This window comes from Alosa sapidissima, chromosome 20 (genome assembly GCF_018492685.1).
Source record: "Alosa sapidissima isolate fAloSap1 chromosome 20, fAloSap1.pri, whole genome shotgun sequence".
Taxonomy (NCBI): domain Eukaryota; kingdom Metazoa; phylum Chordata; class Actinopteri; order Clupeiformes; family Clupeidae; genus Alosa; species Alosa sapidissima.
Window position 1 is genome coordinate 28,920,260 of NC_055976.1, and position 22,831 is coordinate 28,943,090.

Here is a 22,831-nt window from a genome sequence, read left to right on the forward strand (position 1 = left end):
TAAATGGAACTCGTGAGCTCGTAATTACATGGTTAATCGTGTAGCGTTACACAACTCGTGAACTCGGAACTCTCAGAAAATCTATACTTCAATGTTGTGATTTGTAATAATCACAAGACTAGGATTGAAGACGGTAAACCTGTACTGATTAGAACGCACCAAAAGTCAGTAAGTGCCGAGAAGTTTCCCTCTTGTGTTTACCTTCTCTGGAGATTCCTCGGGCAATCAGAGCAATGGCAGACAGAGAGAGGGGGCTGACTCCAGATCAGCCGTACGCTAACATCTAGTGTAGACAACTAGCTGAATAAACAACAGTGGAACGAACGCCCCGAACAGGCAGGAATGGGGACTTCACGGGCCCTGATGGCAAACAGAAAGGAATGTGCGCTTTATCTCAAATGTAGAAAGAACACTACGTTCGACGGCCAGTATTAAACAAGGCGACGCGTATTTTTCGGTTCGTCGGATCATTCAAGATACATTCTGTTTCCTATTTTTGTATGTGTGTGTTTCTGTGACGGTGTTGTCAGTCTTCTCAACCGACTGCTGACGTTCGTTCGCAATCCCACTTTTGTCCCATTTTCGATTTATTACGGGCCGTATGTTCAGTAAAAGAACCTTCGAGGAAATCCTTCATTTCATCCGAAGGAAACTCTAAGTAAGTGTCTTTGCTTTGATTTATCTGCATCTGATTTCCTTTATTTTCATGAGCCTAACAACGTGCTATTGTTCGATGTGAAAAGCGGGCTAGTGGCTAGCCGAGTCTTTGGTCAGCTGGCTGGCAAGATAGCAAGCAGAGTCGATGTCTGGAAACGGACAGTACTTGCAGGATTAACGCAACCAAATATTTATAAACCTATCTAACGAGTTACACATTATCTAATGTTGATTTGTGTATTGGTATCTTTTTTGTAATGGTTGTGTCTATGTACTGGTGATAGAATCCGCTGTTTTAGAATATAAAACAATTTGTGAATCCTACGCTTTATCTCTAGCAATATTTTAACGAGCCTGAAAGCCCTTCAAGCAGCTTGCTAACGTTGGTTAACTTTGGTATGACGCTAAAGTCAGGTACAATTAGTGATACACGAAAGCATATGGACAAAAGTCGGCTTGTCATGGTAGTTGTAGGAATAAAATACCTTTAAATAAACACGTATAAACGGTTAGATTTGACGTTATTCGACCGACTGGGTAGTTCAAGTGCAGTCATCCAAGACCGTATAGCTAGCAAGCTAACGATACCTGACGTTAGTCTGTTCAGGGTTTGCTGTTAGCAGCTTTAGCTTGCTAGCTGACACACCAGGCCAGCCTGTAGTCAGTGATTGCAGGAAACTAGTTAACTGTCATCTAATGAATTGAAGCAAAGAATTGTTATTTGTATTACTGTTTTGCTGAACAAAAACACCTGTTTGTTTGCCATCATAGTATGTTGAACGGTTGGATTCAGCATATGCCATATTTATTGTTTTGTCTACGTTTAGAATTTGACTAGCATATCTCGGATGTCAACAAAAGCGAGCCAGCTAGCTGGGTTTCTTTTCTCATTGGCAAACAAGCTAGGTAGCTGTCCTGATTAAACTAATGTCCGCTTTGATGGTGGGACATTGCATAGTCACCTAACCTCAGTTTTGGTCATTTATCGTGTGGATTGGAAATTGAGAGGTTCAGCCTAATCTTTCCTGTTGTCAGCTCAGAGTCAAAAAGGCTGCTGTGTTGTTTGACGTCTAAAAAGACTGCGTTGGAATTTCCCGTGTTAAACTAGCTGCCAACGCAATAGCTAACATGCTAGCAGAAGCTGATGCAGGCTGTTCGTAATGGAGTCGGTTAGGTACATACATAATAACATTTAGTATCTCTCAGGATGTCAGGGTGTTGCCTGCGCAACGGCGTAAATGACAGGGCTGTTGGTAATATTGACAGCAAAGCCTCCTTGACGTGAGGAAGTGAGACTCGGGAACGCAACACTGCGTGAAGTATCCTTTGACGTGAAGCTAGTCTGTCTGAAAATCTGACAGTTGCCAATCACCTTGTTGCACAGTCCCTTAGACAGTGCTTGTTTCTTTCTTTGTCTTGGGCTACAAAATAGATTAAAACACGCACATCTGTTGTTGCTTTAGTGTTTGGCCTTTTGTGCCAGTAAGAATTGGGCAAAAAAAATATCAACTGGACATCTGGAGTATGTCAACCCGTCTGAGCACTGGCTATTTACATGCGTTGATAAACATCCTGAGTTCTTGGAGTCCAAGCACTGATACAGTGAATGTGACCTTTCAGTCGACCATTTGCATGTCACAGTCCAGTCTCTGCTCAGGATAGCTTCTCCGGGCCATCGGACAGGGAGTATAGCATTACCACACACACTTCCCCAAATAGGCCTAAACATGAATCTACTTACATTTACCGCTCCAGGCGCAACCACAAAAATGCTGGTGTGTGGATGAATAAAATTATCACCGTTTGGAGCGTTGTATGTGGTCGTGTTGTTGACTGTGAATGTGTGGCACAACCAACAGCAGCAACCCTTGTGACTAGTTGTGTGCCTATGCAACCTCATGCTGCCATTGAACCCCTGTGGCAGCCTGGTCTCACTCCAGGTAGCTGAGTGCACAGGGCTCCCAAAGGAAGAAATTAAAAACAAGCTCTTTGCTTAAAAGCCATCACCTTCTGAAATCTGTAACCAGCACAGGACCTGGAGGAATAGCTGCCATGACATCTCTCTCTCAACACACACACACACACACACAGACACACACACTGAGCTGCACAACCCCATGCCCCAGCTCTGTGGCACTGGGACGCAGTGGAGGCTCATGGGAAGGCTCCCAGAGGACTCTGGGACAGCTCTGAGCTCCTTGGGCGGCGATGCCAACGTTGGTCCTGAGAGGTTACCTCTAAACCCCACCCTCCCCTACACCTGTGGCATCTTGGCCTTCCTTCTGCCGGCTCTAGGTGTGATAGGAAATCCAGGGGGGTGTGCGGTGTGCGTGCATCTGTGTGCACGCATGCGTGTTCATGTGTGTACAGAGATGTAGGCTAAGCCCAGTGTGTTATGTTGGCCTATATTTGCCATTTATGCTTTTATATTAAAATGTGAATTTGTACACATTACAGTGCTTCACAGTCTGTCTATATTTTATTCAGTTTCTCTAGTGGTATGCACACAGGATGGCGTATACTTCTCCAACCACACATGACACAACAAAGCATTTTTTTTTTTAGGCCAAAAGATGTTAACATGACAGGAAATTCATTTGCAAGACCGATATCATTTCCTGTCACGTTAGAAGAAGTGTGCCAAGTCTCTCAGGCGCCAGTAGTTTACAGGAATTGAAGCGCAACTCTCTCATCTGGGAAGCTCCAGAGAGAAAAGTAGGCAGAGAGACAGTAGCTTCACCATGCAAGGGCCTCCTCTTGGTGCATTGGCCTGGTGATCTTCCTGATAACTTAAGCATTGGAGGAGTGAAATCTTAGACCATCAGGCTGGTGTGTAGATTAATAACCTGAGCTGCTACTGCCTTAGGAGCTGGTTTAGCTATATTGAATAGCACCGGTACAGGCTAGAGGAGGAGGTTTAGCTATGTTGAATAGCACCGGTACAGGCTAGAGGAGGAGGTTTAGCTATGTTGAATAGCACCGGTACAGGCTAGAGGAGGAGGTTTAGCTATGTTGAATAGCACCGGTACAGGCTAGAGGAGGAGGTTTGCATGGTGTTTTGGTGATGATCGCTACTGCTGCTTTGCCTAGGGGCAATGTCCAGGGGCAAAGTGGTGTATGGACTGGCATCTTCCCCTCATTTATATATATAGATAGATACTTTATTGATCCCCAGGGGAAATTCAAGAAATCTATATTGAAATATATTGGGGGGAAATATTGAATCTGAGGTTTTGATAAAAGGTGTTGCATTTGATAAAGTTACTGCATTCCTCAATTTGATGTGGTTTTGGAGTGAAAGAGGCATTGTGTTCAGAACACAAGGGCACATGGTGGCACTGCCAGCAGCACCGGGCTCTGGTCTACTGGTACAACCAATCCAGTTGCATTGCTAGTTTATTACAGACCTCCATATGCCTGTGTGGCCTATGCTCACCCTGTTAAGTGTGTGTGTGTGTGTGTGTGTTTGTACCCAACCATGCACAAACAGAACTCGTGTGTGTGTGTGTGGGCTGAAATGTGTTTTATGTGGCGACTCTGTGGAATCCCAGGGAAGCGTCTATGAGAGGTCAGAACTAAGTGCTTCCTGGGTCAAGGCCCTGGCTTTGTGTAGTCACAGCGCACCCACACAGAGTACAGGAGCAAGATATGATGACCAGAAACAGCCTCCTCCTTTGATTGAAGACGAAGCTGTGCTTTTATTGGATTACATGTACATCAATTTTATTGCTGAACTCATGGAACTGCATTAGACAGATAGATAGATAGATAGATAGATAGATAGATAGATAGATACTTTATTGATCCCCAGGGGAAATTCAAGAAAATTTGACTACATTTGTCAATACTTACCAATGTATTGATCCTAATCACTAGGCTACATTCCCACTACATTTCTACATCACCATAGAACCCCACCTCCCCAACGCGCACATACACACCCACACAGAGAAGACCACACGGCCTCGGGTACGAGTGGATGCTAATGTGCTAGCTGGATGTATTAGTCTGAATGTGAAAGACTCTGTGAGTCTCACTTTTCTTCTATGTGAATCTAGCAGAGTCTCTTCGAGTGCGTCCTCAGCACATCACAGGCAACAGCACAGAGTGAGGAAGTGAACACCACAGTGTTTGCTATAGCAACAAAATCAACTATTTGACTGTGGTCACTGGGCTGTGTTTTGGTCCCTCCATAATGTATATGTGTGTGTTGTAGGCAGTGGTGGCTGAGATTGCGCACACTGGGTGGTCTGGGTTTGTACCGGGCCTTTGAGTGGAGCCTGGCACCGTGCTCACACACACACACAGTCTCACACAGGCTTGATGCTGCTCTGTGGAGCTCTGCTGTATCTGCAGATGCTGACCTTTCTAGACACACACACACACACAGACACTCATCATATAAACGCATACACAGATAATTAATTATTATTTGTAACCATTCCAATGACTAGTCAGGGTCTACTGTATTTGATTGTGTCTGTGAATTATCGAACCAAACCGACAATGCCTATGCAGATAAGGAGGTCTGGTCCTCCTGTCGAAGCACACAGATTCTTCCCCTCACCCTCTGCTTGTTGAACAGCATTTGTCGTGATTGCTAGAAATAGTTCAGTGCACAATGCATCATGGGATTGACGAGACAACAAAGGTAACCACTGCCACCGCAGGTAGCTTAGCTTAGCATAGAGTGTACGGAAAGCTCTGCAGTAGCACCTAGGTGTAACTTCTACGCCTAGTATAAATCAGTCCCCTTTCCACGGTAAGGTCTTTGCTAATGCTGGAATTCAGTACAGTGCTGTTGCATGTTGAATCTCCAAATAAGAGTGATCCATTCAAATGGGTGAAAACAAGACTTCATTAAGTGGCATTTAGAAGTAAACACAGTGTCAGACACACTGTGTTTCAAGGCTATTTTGATAGATATGATATGCAAACGGAAATAAAAACTCATGCTCTCAACAATGTTGCCTTTCAAAGTAAATCCCTAAAGGGGATTTGCTCAGTCAAATTCTTCCCAGCGGAATTTGTCCTACCACAATGTCACGTTCAACATTTGTGAAGTTAATTCAGCCACACCCTATTGTGTAATTAGCTGCTATCGGTTTATGCTATGCAACTGCAGTTATATGGAGGGAAGGGAGTTTCTACTACAGAACAGATAGGCCTATATAAACAGAGCAACACACACACACACACACATTACATACATACATGTTCACGTATACACATTACACACATACATGCACACGTACACACATGTGATGTCATTGACGTAGTATTTGCTCTGTGCTTTGCACGCTGTGCTAGTCTGCAAAAGTAGGCTAATGAAAGGGAGTCTATCTGCCCCCACCTGCCACAGACACACACACACACACACAGACACAGATGGGCTGCTCTCATAATTGAGCATCTGGGAGGGGCCTGCGCTGAAGTTAGCTGCTCTGAGGGGGGGTGACGTGTAGATGGATGGATGGATGGAAGAAGATGAGAAGAAGTAGAGGAGAGGGGGAGGAGAGACGCAGGCCCATGAACAGCAGGCTTGTGTGTGTGTGTGTGTGATGATGAGCATGAATATTGCATGGAGGAGCACTTTAAATGGCTGCCGCCCGCATTCTGCTGACATAAACCCTAAAACTGTGTTTCTGCGTGTGCGGGGGTATGTGTGGGGAGGGGGTGTGTGCGGGTGCGGGGGTATGTGTGGGGAGGGGGTGTGTGCGGGTGCGGGGCTGTGTGTGGGGAGGGGGTATGTGTGGGGCTATGTGTGGGGAGGGGGTGTTCCTGCTCTGGGGTACCTCCAGCCCAGTTGTGGATCTAGAGGCGCCAGCCCCCGACGAGATCATCGGGCCCCTCCTGGGGCGTGAGGTGGGGCTGGTACCTGTGTGTTCAGGGTGTGTGTGTGTCCCTCTGGAGCTGCTCTGTGTGTGTGCTGTGGGGGAGGAGGGGGGAGTGTGTGCAGTAGGCCGACACACTTAAACACGGTCACAGACCAGGGATCCACAGTATCATCAGTGTGACCTCTGTGTCGGCTTTTCACATCTGCAGATATGTGACACACACACACACACACACACACACACACACTACTACACACACTAGTTTCTACACAGACACACACACCACACACGTACATACATGGACATAAGTGACATATACACACAGGTAGCCTACACATACACACACACACACATTGTTACACTATGGAAAATATTGAGACACACTGCATGCCAAGCAGTGTGTAATTTCATAATTCCAGAAGTTGTGCAGTGTAAACAACGTAAGATGTACATTTAAATGTCCCCAAAGAATACTTTGTCTGTTGCAGCGTGTGGTTGTGCACAAAGGGTTGTGACTCGTAGAGAATATGATGATGAGCGTAGCTTTAGAATTTAAACGTTTAAGTATAAGTATATATACTCTTTTGATTCCGTAAGGGAAATTTGGTCTCTGCATTTATCCCAATCTGTGAATTAGTGAAACACACTCAGCACACAGTGAACACACAGTGAGGTGAAGCACACACTAATCCCGGCGCAGTGAGCTGCCTGCATCAACAGCGGCGCTCGGGGAGCAGTGAGGGGTTAGGTGCCTTGCTCAAGGGCACTTCAGCCGTGCCTACTGGTCGGGGTTCGAACCGGCAACCCGGTTACAGGTCCGAAGTGCTGACCAGTAGGCCACGGCTGCCCAATGAAATGTATGTGTGTAATACATAGTCAGTGAGCGACCGAGGGGACAGGCGGCAGGAGTAGGAGATGGAGAACATAGTACATGCAGCAGTCATGTACCGCATTGGGGTACATGTAGTTTCCCCACAGAACTCCAGTGTTAATATTCTGGAGGTCCTACCCTCTCCCTTCTCAGTGTTCCTCTCTTTTACCCCTCCTTTTTCTCCCTGACTCTCTACCTCCACCTTCCTCTCATGTCTCTCTATTCTATCTACCTCTTCTCTCTCTCTCTCTCTCTGTCCTCTCTTTCTGTGTCCTTCTATCTCTCTTATCTCTACCTCCATATTCTCTCTCTTTTGCCCTCTGTCTCCTGCCCCCCCCCCTCTCGGCTGGCTGTCTCTCTGCTTTCTGTCCCTCTTTCTCCCCCCTCTGCACCTCCATCCACCCTCTGTTCCTCCTCTCCTGTCTCTCTCTTTTCTTTCCTTTCTCTCTCTTTCCCTTCTTCTCCATCTGACCCTCTATCCTCATCTCCTCCCAGTCCAAAAGCACGTGTTGAGTGTACGTGGCTGCTTTTGGGGTGTGTGTGTGTGTGTGTGTGTGTGTGTGTCCTGTGTCCACACTGACTCATGCTCTGCCAGTAAGTCCAGGAAAGCCCACTGTTCACTGACTCAGGCTATGATTGCAGCCATTTGTTTGCTCTCTGGATTCAGTGGAATTCCAGACCGTTCTCTCTGTGCGTGTTTGTGTTTGTGTGTGTGTGTGTGTGTGTGTGTGTGTGCGGTCTTTACACAACCATTCAGGGTTTTGTCTGCTACCAATGCTATAATTTTCCAGAGAGTCCTCCAGGCAGTGTGTTCAGTGCCCCTGTGTTGATGGTTGTGGTGTGCTACTGCGTTTGTGTGGCTTTGGTGGGTGGGGTAGGGGTCATGATTAAGCAGCATGGACTTCAGATGGCCAGGAATGGCGGCTGCATCCCATGAATGTATCGGTCTGTGCCTGCAGGGACCAGAGGCGTGTTGGTCAGGGCGTGTTTTCTCCTCCCCACTTCTTCGTGAACAACAAACCACTGTGTGTTGTCTAAGAGTACATGCACATGCAAGGGAATGAGTGGGGCCATACTGTGGCCTTTACTAAAAATGTGTTTGTGTTTGTGTTTGTTTCATACATTTCGTAAAATAATAATAAAAAAAAATGTGTGTGTGTGTTTTACAGCGGCAGCTGAGGGTGGTTGCTCAAGCCTGTGATGGATCGGTGATCTCTGTGGTGATCTTCCTCATCTTCCTCCTCCTCTCTCTCACTGCCACTGCCTGCTGCGAGTGGAGCGTACCGGACGGGCGCCTGCGTCTCCCCTGCTCCCCTGGGGTCAGAGGTCATAGGTCGCACCAGCACCGGCAGCGGCAGCCATGAAGAGTGAGGTCCCAGCCGACGCGGCGGCGCAGCGAAAGCCAGAGCACCTGAAGGGCCCGCTGGCCCCTCCGCCACCAGAGCCGATGGACACGGGCAAGAGCTTCCCGCCAGACGTGGACGTGCTGGGCAAGGGCAAGGCCGGCAGCGAGTTCTCTCCGCTTTGTGCTGTGCCGCCGGCCGACGACGACGCTCACCACCGGCCCTTACGGGACGGCGAGCGCGAGAGGAGCCTCCCCGGCCGCAAGAAGCGCAAGGGCCAGCAACAGGCGGGGCCCTCGGACTGCTCGGCCCTCAAGGCGCCCGCGCTCGCGCCGCCCCAGCTGCCCCCCCGCGTGCCCCCTCCCCCCCCGCCGGCCGCTCTGAACGGGCGCAGCGAGGACGAGCGCCACCCGGAGTCGTCGCTGAGCGACTGCGCGTCCTCGCACTCGTCCAGCCTGCGCTTCGGCGACTCGGACACGCTCAGCACGGACGAGGACGGCGACGGGGAGGGTGGCTCCAGGGCGTCCGGCGTGGGGGGGTCGCACACGCACGGCTCGCACGCACACACGCGCTCCCAGCCGCCGCCCACGCAGCCAATAGCACGGACTCGCGCCAGCCGGAGGTGGACCCGCCTGGAGCCGGAGGCGGTGCTTCTGAAGCGGCAGTGCCTGAGCGCTCGGAAGCCGCACGGCCACAGGAAGCGTCTGGTCAAGGCGTCGTCCGGCGGAGGGGTCAGCAGCAGCGGCGGCGGCGGCGGCGGCGGCGGGGGGTCGGGGTCGGGGTGCAGCGGACGAGCAAGCAGAAGGAGCGGCTCCTGCTGCAGCGGAAGAAGCAGCGCGAGTCCTTCAAGCGCAGGAAGTACGCGCTGCTCCAGAGCTCCTCGTCGTCCAGCGGCGAGCTCAGCACCGACTCCTCGCCCTCGTCCAGCGAGCACGACGACGACGACGTCTACCTGGACGTCAGCAGCACGCAGAGCAGCGCCGCCAACGCCAGCACAGGTATGTCCACACACACACACACACACACACACACACACACACACACACACACACACACACACACATAGCCAGCATAGGTATATACACACACACACACACACAGCCAGCATAGGTATATACACACACACACACACACACACACACAGGTATATACACACACAGAGACACACACACAGCTAACGCCAGCACAGGTACATATACACACACACACACACACACACACACACGCAGACAATTGTTCACACAGCACCTTCACTTTTGTATTTGAAGGATTATGTGGAAGTGTGACTCACGAGCAGCCAAGTTGATAAATGACAAAAGCATATTGCTGATCAAGTTTCCTCACGCCTGAGTGTCGAAACACAAACACACAAAGTTTCACAGACATCCTGTTTTGCCGCGTAGCAGGCGTATTTTACAGCAGGTGTTTGTGTTCGCTTAAGTCTGTGCGAGGAATGAGTTTTTGGTGTTTGGCAGCGTAGCTAAACACCCTTCAGATGAACTCTGACCACCTTTTTTATCCGCCACTCCTCACCACAGCACACACACACACACACACACACACACACACACACACACACACACACACACACACACCTGTTAATAAGTACAACTCTCAGTCATATCAGGGATCTCGTGACTCTTAGAATGGCCACTTAATATCATATTCAGTTGCGTATTATTTAATACTGGGATTGTTAAATCAGTGTGCGCGGTACGAGAGACGTCCACAGCACGGCATGCCACGAGGTCTCAGAATGTTGTTCAGCAGCTCGATCACAGAGAACAGCTACTCAGCGGCCTCTACAGGACCGAGCCGTTAAGCAGCAGCTCGATCACAGAGAACAGCTACTCAGTGGCCTCTACAGGACCGAGCCATTAAGCAGCAGCTCGATCACAGGGAACAGCTACTCAGAGCTCCCTACAGGACCAGTCACAGGGAACAGCTACTCAGCGCTCCCTACAGGACCAGTCACAGGGAACAGCTACTCAGAGCTCCCTACAGGACCAGTCACAGGGAACAGCTAGTCAGAGCTCCCTACAGGACCAGTCACAGGGAACAGCTACTCAGAGCTCCCTACAGGACCAGTCACAGGGAACAGCTAGTCAGAGCTCCCTACAGGACCAGTCACAGGGAACAGCTACTCAGAGCTCCCTACAGGACCGAGCCGTTAAGCAGGAGCACGCTCACAGGGCCAGCGCTCTAATCTCTCATAAGGACACTCCTCAGCTGATAAACATGTGCTCATACACATAGACAACATGAACCAGCTTACATACACACACACACACACACACTCACTCACTCACTCACTCACTCACTCACTCACTCTTTCTCTTGCACACATACAAATACACACACACACACACACAGGTTCACACACACACACACAGGTTCACACACACACACACAGGTTCACACACACACACACAGGTTCACACACACACACACAGGTTCACACACACACACACACAGGTTCACACACACACACACACACACACGCACAGGTACACACACACAGGTACACACACACACACAGGTTCACACACACACACACACACAGGTTCACACACACACACACAGGTTCACACACACACACACACACACACGCACAGGTACACACACACACACAGGTTCACACACACACACACACAGGTTCACACACACACACACACACACACACCGGTTCACACACACACCGGTTCACACACACACAGGTTCACACACACACACAGGTTCACACACACACACACAGGTTCACACACACTCACATACAAATACACACACACACACACAGGTTCACACACACACACATACAAATACACACACACAGGTTCACACACACACACCATCTCTCATTTCCCCCCCTTTTTAAATCGGTACCCCTCCCTCTCACAGGTTCACGCCGCCAGTTTGAACTTGTATCAGTATGTGTCAGTCCACAGACTCAAGGAGTAGTGAAGAATTGTTTGGAATGAGAAGGAATAAAGTCCTCTCTCTCTCTCTCTCTCTCTCTCTCTCTCTCTCTCTCTCTCTCTCTCTCTCTCTCTCTCTCTCTCTCTCTCTCTCTCTCTCTCTCTCTCTCTCTCTCTCTCTCTCTCTCTCTCTCTTTCTTTTCCTCCTTTCTTTTCCTCCTTTCTTTTATTTTCGGCTCCCTGCGTCTGTTTATGTTTCTCATCCCTTTATCTCTCCCCCTCCCTTTCTAGCTCTCCTTGGGCTTTACAGCTCAAACTGGACCAATGCCGTGTGCGTGTGTGTGGAGGGCTTTGGCTAAAGAGAGTGAGTGAAAGGCAGGGACAGAGGTGTGTGTGTGTGCAAGAGGGCTTCAGGGGAAAGGGAGTTTTGTGTGTGTGTGTTTTGAGGGTGTGTGAAGACAGGAGCTTATGGCAGACTGAGACAGATTTGACATTCTAGTAAAATTACTAATATTTATCCTCTATTCCACTGCTAGAGGGTAACACATGCACACACATACAGACACACACACACACACACACAGAGAAAGAATGAAGGGGAGAAATGAATTCACTGGTTTTGCATAAACATCTACACCCCGCTTCTACCACAAACACACTCACTCACACACACACCCACACACAGCATCCTTCATTTCTCCCCCTTTTAAAATCTGTACCCCTCCCTTTCTCCTGCACACAAAGTGCTCCCTCACTCCCTCACTCACACACTCAAAACACATACAGATGCGCACACATTCCAGGCAGGCGCAGCCCTACCCAGCGGAGGCTGTGCCGTGTCGTGTCGTGTCGTGTCGTGTCGTGTTGCGCTGCGTTGCGTTGCGCTGTGCTGCGCTGTGCTCTGCGTCAGGCCTGCAAGGGCTTTATATGCACTCAGTCCATCCCTGGATGTGCACACGCTGGAAACGGCTCCTGAACAAAGAGCTGCTTGTCTTATAGAACATTTTTCACATCATGTGTGTGTGTGTGTGTGTGTGAAGGACAGAGATGGTATGTAATATTAGAGAGAGAAAAAGAGAGTATGTGTGAGTGAGGGAGGGAAGGAGATAGAGAATGTGTGTGTGTGTATATGAGAGATGGAGAGAGAGAGTATTTGTGTGTGTGTGAGAGAGAGAGAGAGAGAGAGAGAGAGAGAGAGAGAGAGAGATATCAAGACCTTTCACTAAGATCCTTCATGCGTTTAAGCCAGCTCATCAGTGTCCATGTCTAAGAAGGAGACTGAGGCTACGTTTCTACGGTGACGATGAAAAGAGAAGACGCAGAAGTGGCGTCTCGTCTTCATTTTTTTATTTGCGTTTAGACGAGCATTCTCAGGGGGAAATCTTTGTTTATATGAAGACGCAAGAGTATGTGATATTCGATTGGATATGCATTCCAGACCGCTGGGTGGTGGTGTGATAGAACCCCGGTACGTCACGCTCAGACATTCTAATTTGACAGTTTAGCCAGAGAGGTAATCAAGGATCTTTGGTTTAGCCGTTTAGACGGAGACGCAACCCGGGTCGTCTTCAAAACTCTACACTCTGGAAGGAGTCTTCAGATTTGTGCGTCTTCAAGCCCCGATGGCGGGGTCGCCGTGTAAACGAAAGGCACTTATGATAAAATATTTTGTCACCTCACGCTGAAGTGTGTGTGTGTGTGTGTGTGTGTCTGTCTCTGTCTGTGTGTGTGTGTGTGTGTGTGTGTGTGTGTGTGTGAGAGGAACAGAGGGGAAGTATAAGAATTATGAGAGGCTGAGGATAGAGACAGGATACAGTATGATGCAGTGTGTGTGTGTGTGTGTGTGTGTGTGAGGTCTTTCTCTTTCTTTCCTCCTCTTCCTGCACCTCTTTCTCTCAACTTCTCTGTGATGCTGAATTTTCACACACACTCTTTCTCTCTTTATCCCTCTTTTTGTCGTCCACTGTCCTCGTGTCCCCTCCACACGCACACACACACACACACACGCAGGTTGTACAGCTGATGTTGGCCAACCCCACATTCCTCTGTCGATGACTCTTGCTGGACCCGTACGCCCCCACACACTCTCTGTTTGTGTGTGTGTGTACTTGCTTTGTGCTTTGCATTGCATTGGAAGGGTTGATACATACTCTCTGCTTCCTACTCTCACACACACACACCTGCATTAGCTGCATGGAGCAGGTGTGTGTGTGTGTGTGTGTGTGTGTGTGTGTGTGTGTGTGTGTGTGGGGGGGGGGGGGGGTTGGGGTTCTGTGTTAACCAAACAGGACGCACCTGCTGTGTCAGCCTAAGCTTGAAGCTCCTCGCTGGGGCAGATAAGAGCCGTAGCTGCCCCAGATTCCCACACACATGCCACACACATGCCACACATCATAACACACATCATAACACACACACATGCCACACATCATCATAACACACACATACCACACATCATAACACACACACATACCACACATCATAACACACACACACATACCACACATCATAACACACACACACACACATCATCATAACACACACACATACCACACATCATAACACACACACACACACATCATCATAACACACACACATACCACACATCATAACACACACACACACACATCATAACACACACATACCACACATCATAACACACACACACATACCACACATCATAACACACACACACACACACACATCATCATAACACACACACATACCACACATCATAACACACACACACACACACATCATCATAACACACACACATACCACACATCATAACACACACACACACACATCATCATAACACACACACATGCCACACTAGGGCTTTGACTCCGAACTTCGTTATTCGAATATAATTCGATTATTTTAAAAATTAAAGATATTCGAACGAATTTTAGGGATCTCTTGATATTCGAACCTGTAGCCTATGGAGATAATTTCTATAAATGTATTTGGTTGTAAACGTTGTTTTCAATTCAGATTCCGAGGTTTTTTTCATGCCTGGTGAAGTAAAATCGTGAGCTCATTAGCAAGGCTATTATTGGTCATCTGGGCTCCTGTAGGTGAAGTTAGAATCCTGGCTGGTTCGCGCTTAGTGAGCTCACACATAGACATAAGACACTTATTTTAAACTTAACCTTCCTCTAATTTTAATCACCTCAGTTATCAATCAAAGCAAACAGGGAAAAGAAATGGCAACACAATCATGAAAAACACTCAAATAAAATAAATGTGCAGATAAGTCTGAATGAAAAGCAGCACTGGTTGAAACCTGGAAATATTGTAAACAAAGTAGCCTAACGTTAGCTTAATTTTCTAGTTTATCATAGTCTACTGGTTAGACTGTTCAGTTTCCCCACGTGTGTTTAAGTTTCAAATGAATTAGGGGTTTGCACGGCGTGTCATCAGATCTGGACATCGCCATATTGGAGATACTCGCCTTATTAGAAAGCATTAGGCACTGAAGTAAATCCCTAACATCGTCAAGGAAAATGGTTAATTATTGCCGTGTTTTAGGTTGTACAAATAGGTCAGATTGAGAAAAACATCTGGTGTAGGTATTGACTTCCAAAAGTTATTAAAAAACCAGGGAGAAGGGACAATAATGCCAGAAGTTATCAGAGGAAGGGGGGCGCTTGTGGTTGAACTTGGTTCTTCGTCTCCCTCACCCAACTCGTATGGATCTGCGCTGCCAATAATCCGTAATTTCTCGAAATATCGCGCCTTTTCTTGTGGTCCAAGTCCTGCCCTATATGCCTTTGCATCTTAGACGCTTTTTGATTAGCTTTTCTGTTGTTTAGACACGGCTACAATCACGTAAGATATCCAAAGTGCATAATACTCCATTGTACTTCATTCACTGAGTATCGCCAATATGGCCGCGCGTGCTGGGTTACCATAGTTACCGGCCAGAATGTGACGTCGGTGCAAACCCCTAATACTTTTTCTCCTTGGGACAGGCCCGTTTGAGTCTTGGAAAATGCTTTTCCATTTGCATCGGGATTGAGATGATTAGAATTTAGCAGTCAATTTGAATGCAACAGTTTTGAACAAATTCGTGCAGCGTGCTAATGATGCTAACCGCAATTTAGCCAGTCGTCTTACACGATTAATGTTTGGATTACATGTGCATGCTGAGGAGGGATAGAGAAAGAGTGCACGGGGCAAGGAGAGTCTGTGTTGAGGTAGGCCTTCTATCGCCTACTCTGGTAGAGTTTGACATACTACAATGCAAGATATATTTAGCCTATTTATTTATGGACAACGTAAGGCAGGAGGTGTGTGTTGCTTTTAATTATGAATGTTCTATCGAACGTATTTTTTATTGATATCGATTACATGTCTATTGCGATACATATCGCTATCGTTTTATCGCCCGGCCCTATGCTTAATAATAACAATTTTTTAACACATAAATACTCAGCCTTTCGTGCACGTAGTCTATTGACATTGACTGATACACTGCCCTCTGGTGGACAGAACATATAGAACTTAAGTTTGATACCAATATCGGTCTTACTGAAGACATTTAATGGTTAAAATATTATTAATACATATTCGAATATATTCGAATTTTAATATTAATAAACAAACGAACTTCGAATATGATTTTTGGGCAAAAGTCAAAGCCCTACCCCACACACACCCCCACCCACTCTCTCCTCTCTTCCACCTTTCTCTACCTCTCCTCTCATTCTGTCCATTCTCTCCTCTCTTCCACCTTTCTCTACCTCTCCTCTCATTCTGTCCATTCTCTCAGGGTTCTCTCTCTTTCTCTCCTCCACTCTCTCCATCCCTCTGTGCAATTGAGCAGCAGCGCCTTTTCTGTCTTTTTCTGTTCTGTTCACAGCAGCGCCTTTTCATTCAGCGCAGCCCAGCCAGCTTTTTTGGCATGAAGGTCTCGGAGACAATTTAGCCAAAGCAGATATTTCAGAAATGACGTCAAGCTTACTCTTACACACACACACACACAGCTAGTCTCCATTATAATCCCCTTGCTTTGCCCCATGAAAGACCTGCAGAACAGGGTGTGGACAAGAGAGAGAGAGAGGGGAGAGAGGGAGAGAGGGGAGAGAGGGAGAGAGAGAGGAGAGAGAGAGAGAGAGAGAAATAGGGAGTGTGTGTGTGTGTGTGTGTGCCATGGGAAGTAGGTGGGTGGAGAGGAACAGAGCTCTTGACTGAAGCTTCACAGCGGTCCCCTCTGATTCAGCCCTCCTCCCTGAAGACATGCCCTCTTTACAGGGGAGAGAGAGAGAGAGAGAGAGAGAGGGGGAGAGAGAGAGAGAGAGAGAGGGAGAGAGAACGCAGGGCCAGAAGAGAGAGAGAGAAAGGGAGTGAGAGATGGAGTAAGAACAAGGAAGACAGGAAGATGGAGGGGTAGAGGAGAGAGAGAGAGAGAGAGAGAGAGAGAGAGAGAGACTTTTTAATACTATATTAAACATGTCATATTAAACCTGATTTTTAGAGATTTCCAAAAGGTTTGGAAATATCTGGAGTCATCCATCATCGTGATGTTTCCAAGATGAGACTGTAGAGCTAACCTCCAACCACCAATGTTGTCCATAACTAACTACCAGTGTAGGCCAAAACAATGATGCCGTATCAAAAGCTGTGCCGTAGTGCAATCACAAATTGTTACCGCGCTGCTCCGGCCCACTGTTTCTCCCGCGCAGCTCCGGCCCAGCTCCGGCCCACTGTTTCTCCCGCGCTGCTCCGGCTCTGCTCCGGCCCAGCTCCGGCCCACTGTGTCTCCCGCGCTGCTCCGGCCCTGCTCCGGCCCTGCTCCGGCCCAGCTCCGGCCCAGCTCCGGCCCACTGTTTCTCCCGCGCTGCTCCGGTTCTGCTCCGGCCCACTGTGTCTCCCGCGCTGCTCCGGCCCTGCTCCGGCCCAGCTCCGGCCCAGCTCCGGCCCAGCTCCGGCCCACTGTGTCTCCCGCGCTGCTCCGGCCCACTGTTTCTCCCGCGCTGCTCCGGCCCAGCTCCGGCCCACTGTTTCTCCCGCGCTGCTCCGGCCCTGCTCCGGCCCACTGTTTCTCCCGAGGTCACAGCTCATCCAGTATGGCTGCCTCTGCACTGGCGGCCCAAGCGCATGTCTGAAGCGGTCTGAGGAGTCCAAGGCCAGGGGCTCTGTGAGCTCAAGGCAAGCAGCTTCATGCAGCCAGTAGACCCAGAGCAAGAAACAGAGAGAGGAGGAGGGGGGAGGGGTGGAGTGTCAGTGGTAAGATGCAATACCCACCAGATTAAGTTACCTTAGCAGCACTCACCCAGGGCATCATGCAGGAATAGTAACCCCCACAGAAACACACACACACACAGCGCGAGAAAGAGACACAGACACACTTTGTAGAAAAGCAGTGTACAAATGCAGTACTTGTCTGTGTGCTATTTTTCTCTCTCTTACACAGACTCACACACACTCACACTCTCCATGCCTGCCTGATATGGGGCTTGCCACAGTGGTGGTGTTGTACTCCGGCAAGCAGCACTCCGCTGGCCTGACTGGATGAGCGAGGCTTTAATTAGGGAATTAATCAGTTTGGGCTGTCTCTTATCAGCTGGTGATCACACACACTCTTATCTGCCAGGAGACAACACCTACACATGAAACGCGCACACACACACACACACACACACACACACACACACACACACACACACACACACACACACACACACACGTACATGTGTATTGGTGACCAGTAAGCATATTGAGCTGCTATTTTCACTTTCACTCTGACACGATAACGGCTTTCAGACATGTCCTCCGCACTATATGCCAATCTTTGTCACACGGATGTCTGACCATTGGGGTGATTCAGATATGATGCTTATATGTGGATATTGTGTGTGAACGACACCCACCCACACAGATGAACAGAATCTCAGTATGGTTGCGTGAGGGGTGGGGCTTGCGGGGGGGGCGGGATATGACGGGAGCGCAGGTAGAGGCAGGTAGTGCACAGCGAATCAGAGAGGACATCATGACCATCGTGACCATCGTTGTAAATAACGTTTTTTTTTTTCTATGTACACGTTGTGAACTCTTGTATGTATGTATGTATGTATGTGAGCGCACATTTAGGCTAAAGATGGTTACGTTGGCCATTGTGCATAACACTTGAAGTAGTCACGGAAGTTTGAATACTTGAAGCGGACATACAGTACATATTTGACTAGTTTACAGGAGCGCACAAAAAGCATCTGAATGTCTTATCATTTAGGCTGCCAATCAACGAAATGCAAATGGCCTATATGAACCTCTATGCCAGGCACACAGCTGATGGACTGTAGTTAGCAGGTGCATAGCCACACGCATGGCAATGGCAGGTACCTTTTGTAGGATACGCACCTGCCAGCTACAGCTCATCATGTGTGTGCCTGGCATGGAGGTTCAGGCTATTTGCATTTAGGCCTCCTGCAAACTAGTCAAATATGTGCATATTGCATTTAAGTAGCCTATTTGAAGCAAAGTCCAGATGGCCTGTGCGACTAGCATTTTCTTCATTCATGTTCATTTTATTTAGCTAAGCCTTATTCATTGTCAACCCGACGATGGGTGACGAGCCTTAAGGCAACAAATATTCCTATCGTTTTACTTGACAAGGCCTTATTCATTCTAAACGAATATTGTGCTCAACAGTGAGCTCATGAAGAGTAGGTTATATTCTAATGCACAGAAAACCGACCTTGTTGCCTAATAACATTTATTGCATTATAAACCTAAAAACAGACAAACAACACGTTTTAAAAATAACAAAAATTGCACCAAACCCGAAGTTAAAAATCACACACAAACAAAGCCAAGTGTCAAGGTAGTCAGTAGTCTAGGCCATGAACTCGGAGCTCTCATGACTCGGAGCTCCTTATAGAACCACCATGAAACAGCATGGAGCTGAGCTACTAGAGGAGCTCTTTATAGAACCACCATGAAACAGCATGGAGCTCCTTATAGAACCACCATGAAACAGCATGGAGCTGAGCTACTAGAGGAGCTCTTTATAGAACCACCATGAAACAGCATGGAGCTGAGCTACTAGAGCAGCTCCTTATAGAACCACCATGAAACAGCATGGAGCTGAGCTACTAGAGGAGCTCTTTATAGAGTGTCCCAGTGACTTCCGTTTTACTTCCGCTACCAGGGACCTTCTCTTTTTTATCTTTCAAAAAAATATGAACGGGAGTTAATGGAGAGATAACAATTATTTTTTAGTCCAGTTTGAATTGTGCCACGAATTTCACATATGATGTGTGTGAATTTAAAAGATAATTTTTCATTTTTCACGTCAAGAAAGTACTGTTGTTCGATAGACTCTGAGTCTGACATGTCACCATTCATGGATGTATAAAACCACTAAACTGACCGTTGACCTTTGACCCATGCAGGTGTGCTGGACGAGGATGTGGTGGTGATCGAGGCCACGCCCGCTCCACCCGTCCCCGCCAGTGAGGAGATCAACGTCACATCCACTGACAGCGAGGTCGAGATCGTCACTGTGGACGGCTTCAGGTGAGCGCAAACCTACTCACTACTCTTCTCACTACTCATCTGTGTGTGTGTGTGTGTGTGTGTGTGTGTGTGTGTGTGTGTGCAAGTACGCACTTGTGTGTGTTCAGGGTGTAGGTCTGTCTAACTTTGGTAGTTGTGGTATTTGTGTGTCTAATGCTTTTGTGTGTCTAATGCATTTTGAGATCGTTTGTGTGCTGTTTGCACATGGAGTGTGTGTGTGTGTGTGTGTGTGTGTGTGTGTGTGTGTGTGCTGCTAGCTGTGTATGTGCAGTGTTTCCCATACATTGACTAATCTGTGGCGGGGCGCCACGAAATAAAAATCGGCCGCCACAGATGAATATTCTATGTTTAATTTAAATTAAATATAAGGTCAAATCCTTGCATTGCATTGAGCTGCGCTTTTTACGCACGCACGATTCACGATTGTTGAAGGATTGTTGTTGCCACATACAGTAGAAGCATTGCATAGAAGACGTCTGGCTAAATTGCTATTAAATCCGCTTAGCATCGTGACCATGCTGCGCAAATTTGTTCAAAACTGCTGCATTGAAGTGAACTCTGCTAAGGTCTTATCACAACATAGTAGGCTACATTGAAGAGACTAAACTAAGTTAAGTTATGAAATCAAGCAGTATCTCAAAGCTAACGTTAGAATACTGTTTGGATGTCGAATTTAGCATGCTCAGCCTACTTACAGCTCCTTGTCAATTTCGTTGAAGGGCTCATTTTATTGACTCCGACACTGAATGTTTGCAAAAAAAAAAGTGTTTTCCAAAATTCAAAAGTGCTTGTCCCAAGGAGAAGTACGAACTTGTACGAACCCCCCCCCCCCCCCTGTCAAAGTCAGCTACCACCACAAATTGAATCCAATTCTGTGGGAAACACTGATGTGTGTGGGTTGGAGTCTGCTAGCTTTGGAGTGTGTGTGTGTGTGTGTGTGTGTGTGTGTGTGTGTGCACGCTCGCTCTAGCTGGGTACTGGTTGTTGTTTTGTATTTGTACTGCAGCTCTTCACATGGGTTATTGTTGAACACACTGTAGAAGCTTCTGGAAGGCTCGGTCCCTCTCCCGGTGTGTGATGTCACAGCATTGTGTGTGTAGATAGGAGCGAGATCTTTACGCTCTGAACTGAATGGAAAGCAGCACACGCCCTTAAACCCTTTAATGTCTACTGTGTTTTGCAGAAACAGTTTGTTACAGAATCGCAGTGACCTGAGCAATACTGTGTGTGAGTGTGTGTGGGTATGGGACAGGTTTTTCAGCAGATTCTGCAGTTTGTTATGTTGGATTTTATTGTGTGTGTGTGTGTGTGTGTGTTAGGGGTGTAAAGGCCCATTCACACCAAGAACGATAACTATAACTATAACCATAACGATAAAAGCGTTCACACTGAACAACGATAAACAAAGTCTCTCATTGTGTTAATAAATGTGAGGGCTAAAATTCGATGGGTTGTGATTGGCTATTAGCATTTTATCGTTGTGAAAATCGCTCTGAAAGTGATCCCCAACGATATCGTTCTTCATGTCGTTATCGTTATAGTTTATGTGTGAACGTCGTCATTCATATTAACGAGAACGATAATTATTTTTATTCCACTGCTTGGTTGAATTTCCCATTTTCCTGCGTAATTTAGAACGACCATTAACCGTATGTTATCTGCACACCTATGAAGTAGATCCATTTTTTTGGCCGTATCACACTTGTATATTAATTCGCCGAACTCGTTGTGAAGTTTAAATGAACTGTCACGTTGCATCCGAGCTGTAAATGCAGACGTTCAGAACATTGCAACATTGTAGCATATGACGGAGGTGGCTTTTAGCTAGATGGATGACAGCAGGCTAAGTAAAAGCGATGTTTCAAAGCTAAAGTTCATCAGAATCTTGGGATACGCCCGCTTGACAACGGGAGAGATAGAACTAACGACTGGCCTTTGGCCGTAGCAACCATCCATTTAGAACTAGTAACGGCAGTTTGTCCTGTGAGTTGAGAAATTAGTTGATATGTGTCGGAAGAAATTAGTTCTACAAACAAGACAGTTTTAGCTATTAAAACGTTTAAATTGTAACAGGAAATGAACACAACGCAAGTGGCAACAGTGGAATAAGTGGGATAATGGACTCCACGGTGGTCTGTTCACAGAAGTTAATGCACTCCGCTTCGCGTCGGGGCCGTTTTACAACCTCGACCGTGCATTAACTTCTGTGAACAGACCACCGTGTCGTCCATTATCCCTTACATAGTTATCGTTATCGTTATCGTTTTTGGTGTGAATGGGCCTTAACGGTTCATGTATTCGTATTGAACCGAAACGGTACGGGCGTCACGGTTCGGTGCATGAATTTACACGGAGAATACACGATATAAAAATACATAAAACTCGTGTGCGGATTAATTAATGTCATGCGCAATTACTGTTAAGTAGCCTACCGTACGAGAGTTACGGGAGTTCTTTAGCGACACTTAACGCTAATCTGTAGCCTTGCCTTAGCTCTGAAGCTCTGATTGGCGCCTATGTTTTTTTTTTGTCAGGTAGTCGGTTGAGTCAGTCAGTCAGAGATGCACTTTCAGAAATAAGAGATGCTGTAGGCCTATTTTCAGTTTTATAGCTGATTATTTTGTTTACAAGTTACACGAGTCTGGGTACTTATTGTACTGTTTAGCCTACATCTTCCACACTTCAGGC

General features: G+C 47.4%; 1 protein-coding gene across 1 annotated transcript in view; it reads left to right on the plus strand.

Moving 5' to 3' along the window:
- rnf111 (ring finger protein 111) overlaps positions 1–22,831 on the plus strand; it is a 46,656-nt gene continuing 23,825 nt past the window's right edge. The window contains 4 exon segments of the mRNA XM_042073987.1: positions 1–658; positions 8,535–9,439; positions 9,496–9,706; positions 20,020–20,143. Of these exon segments, the coding sequence (XP_041929921.1) occupies positions 8,726–9,439; positions 9,496–9,706; positions 20,020–20,143 (1,049 nt within the window). The 5' untranslated portion in view covers positions 1–658; positions 8,535–8,725.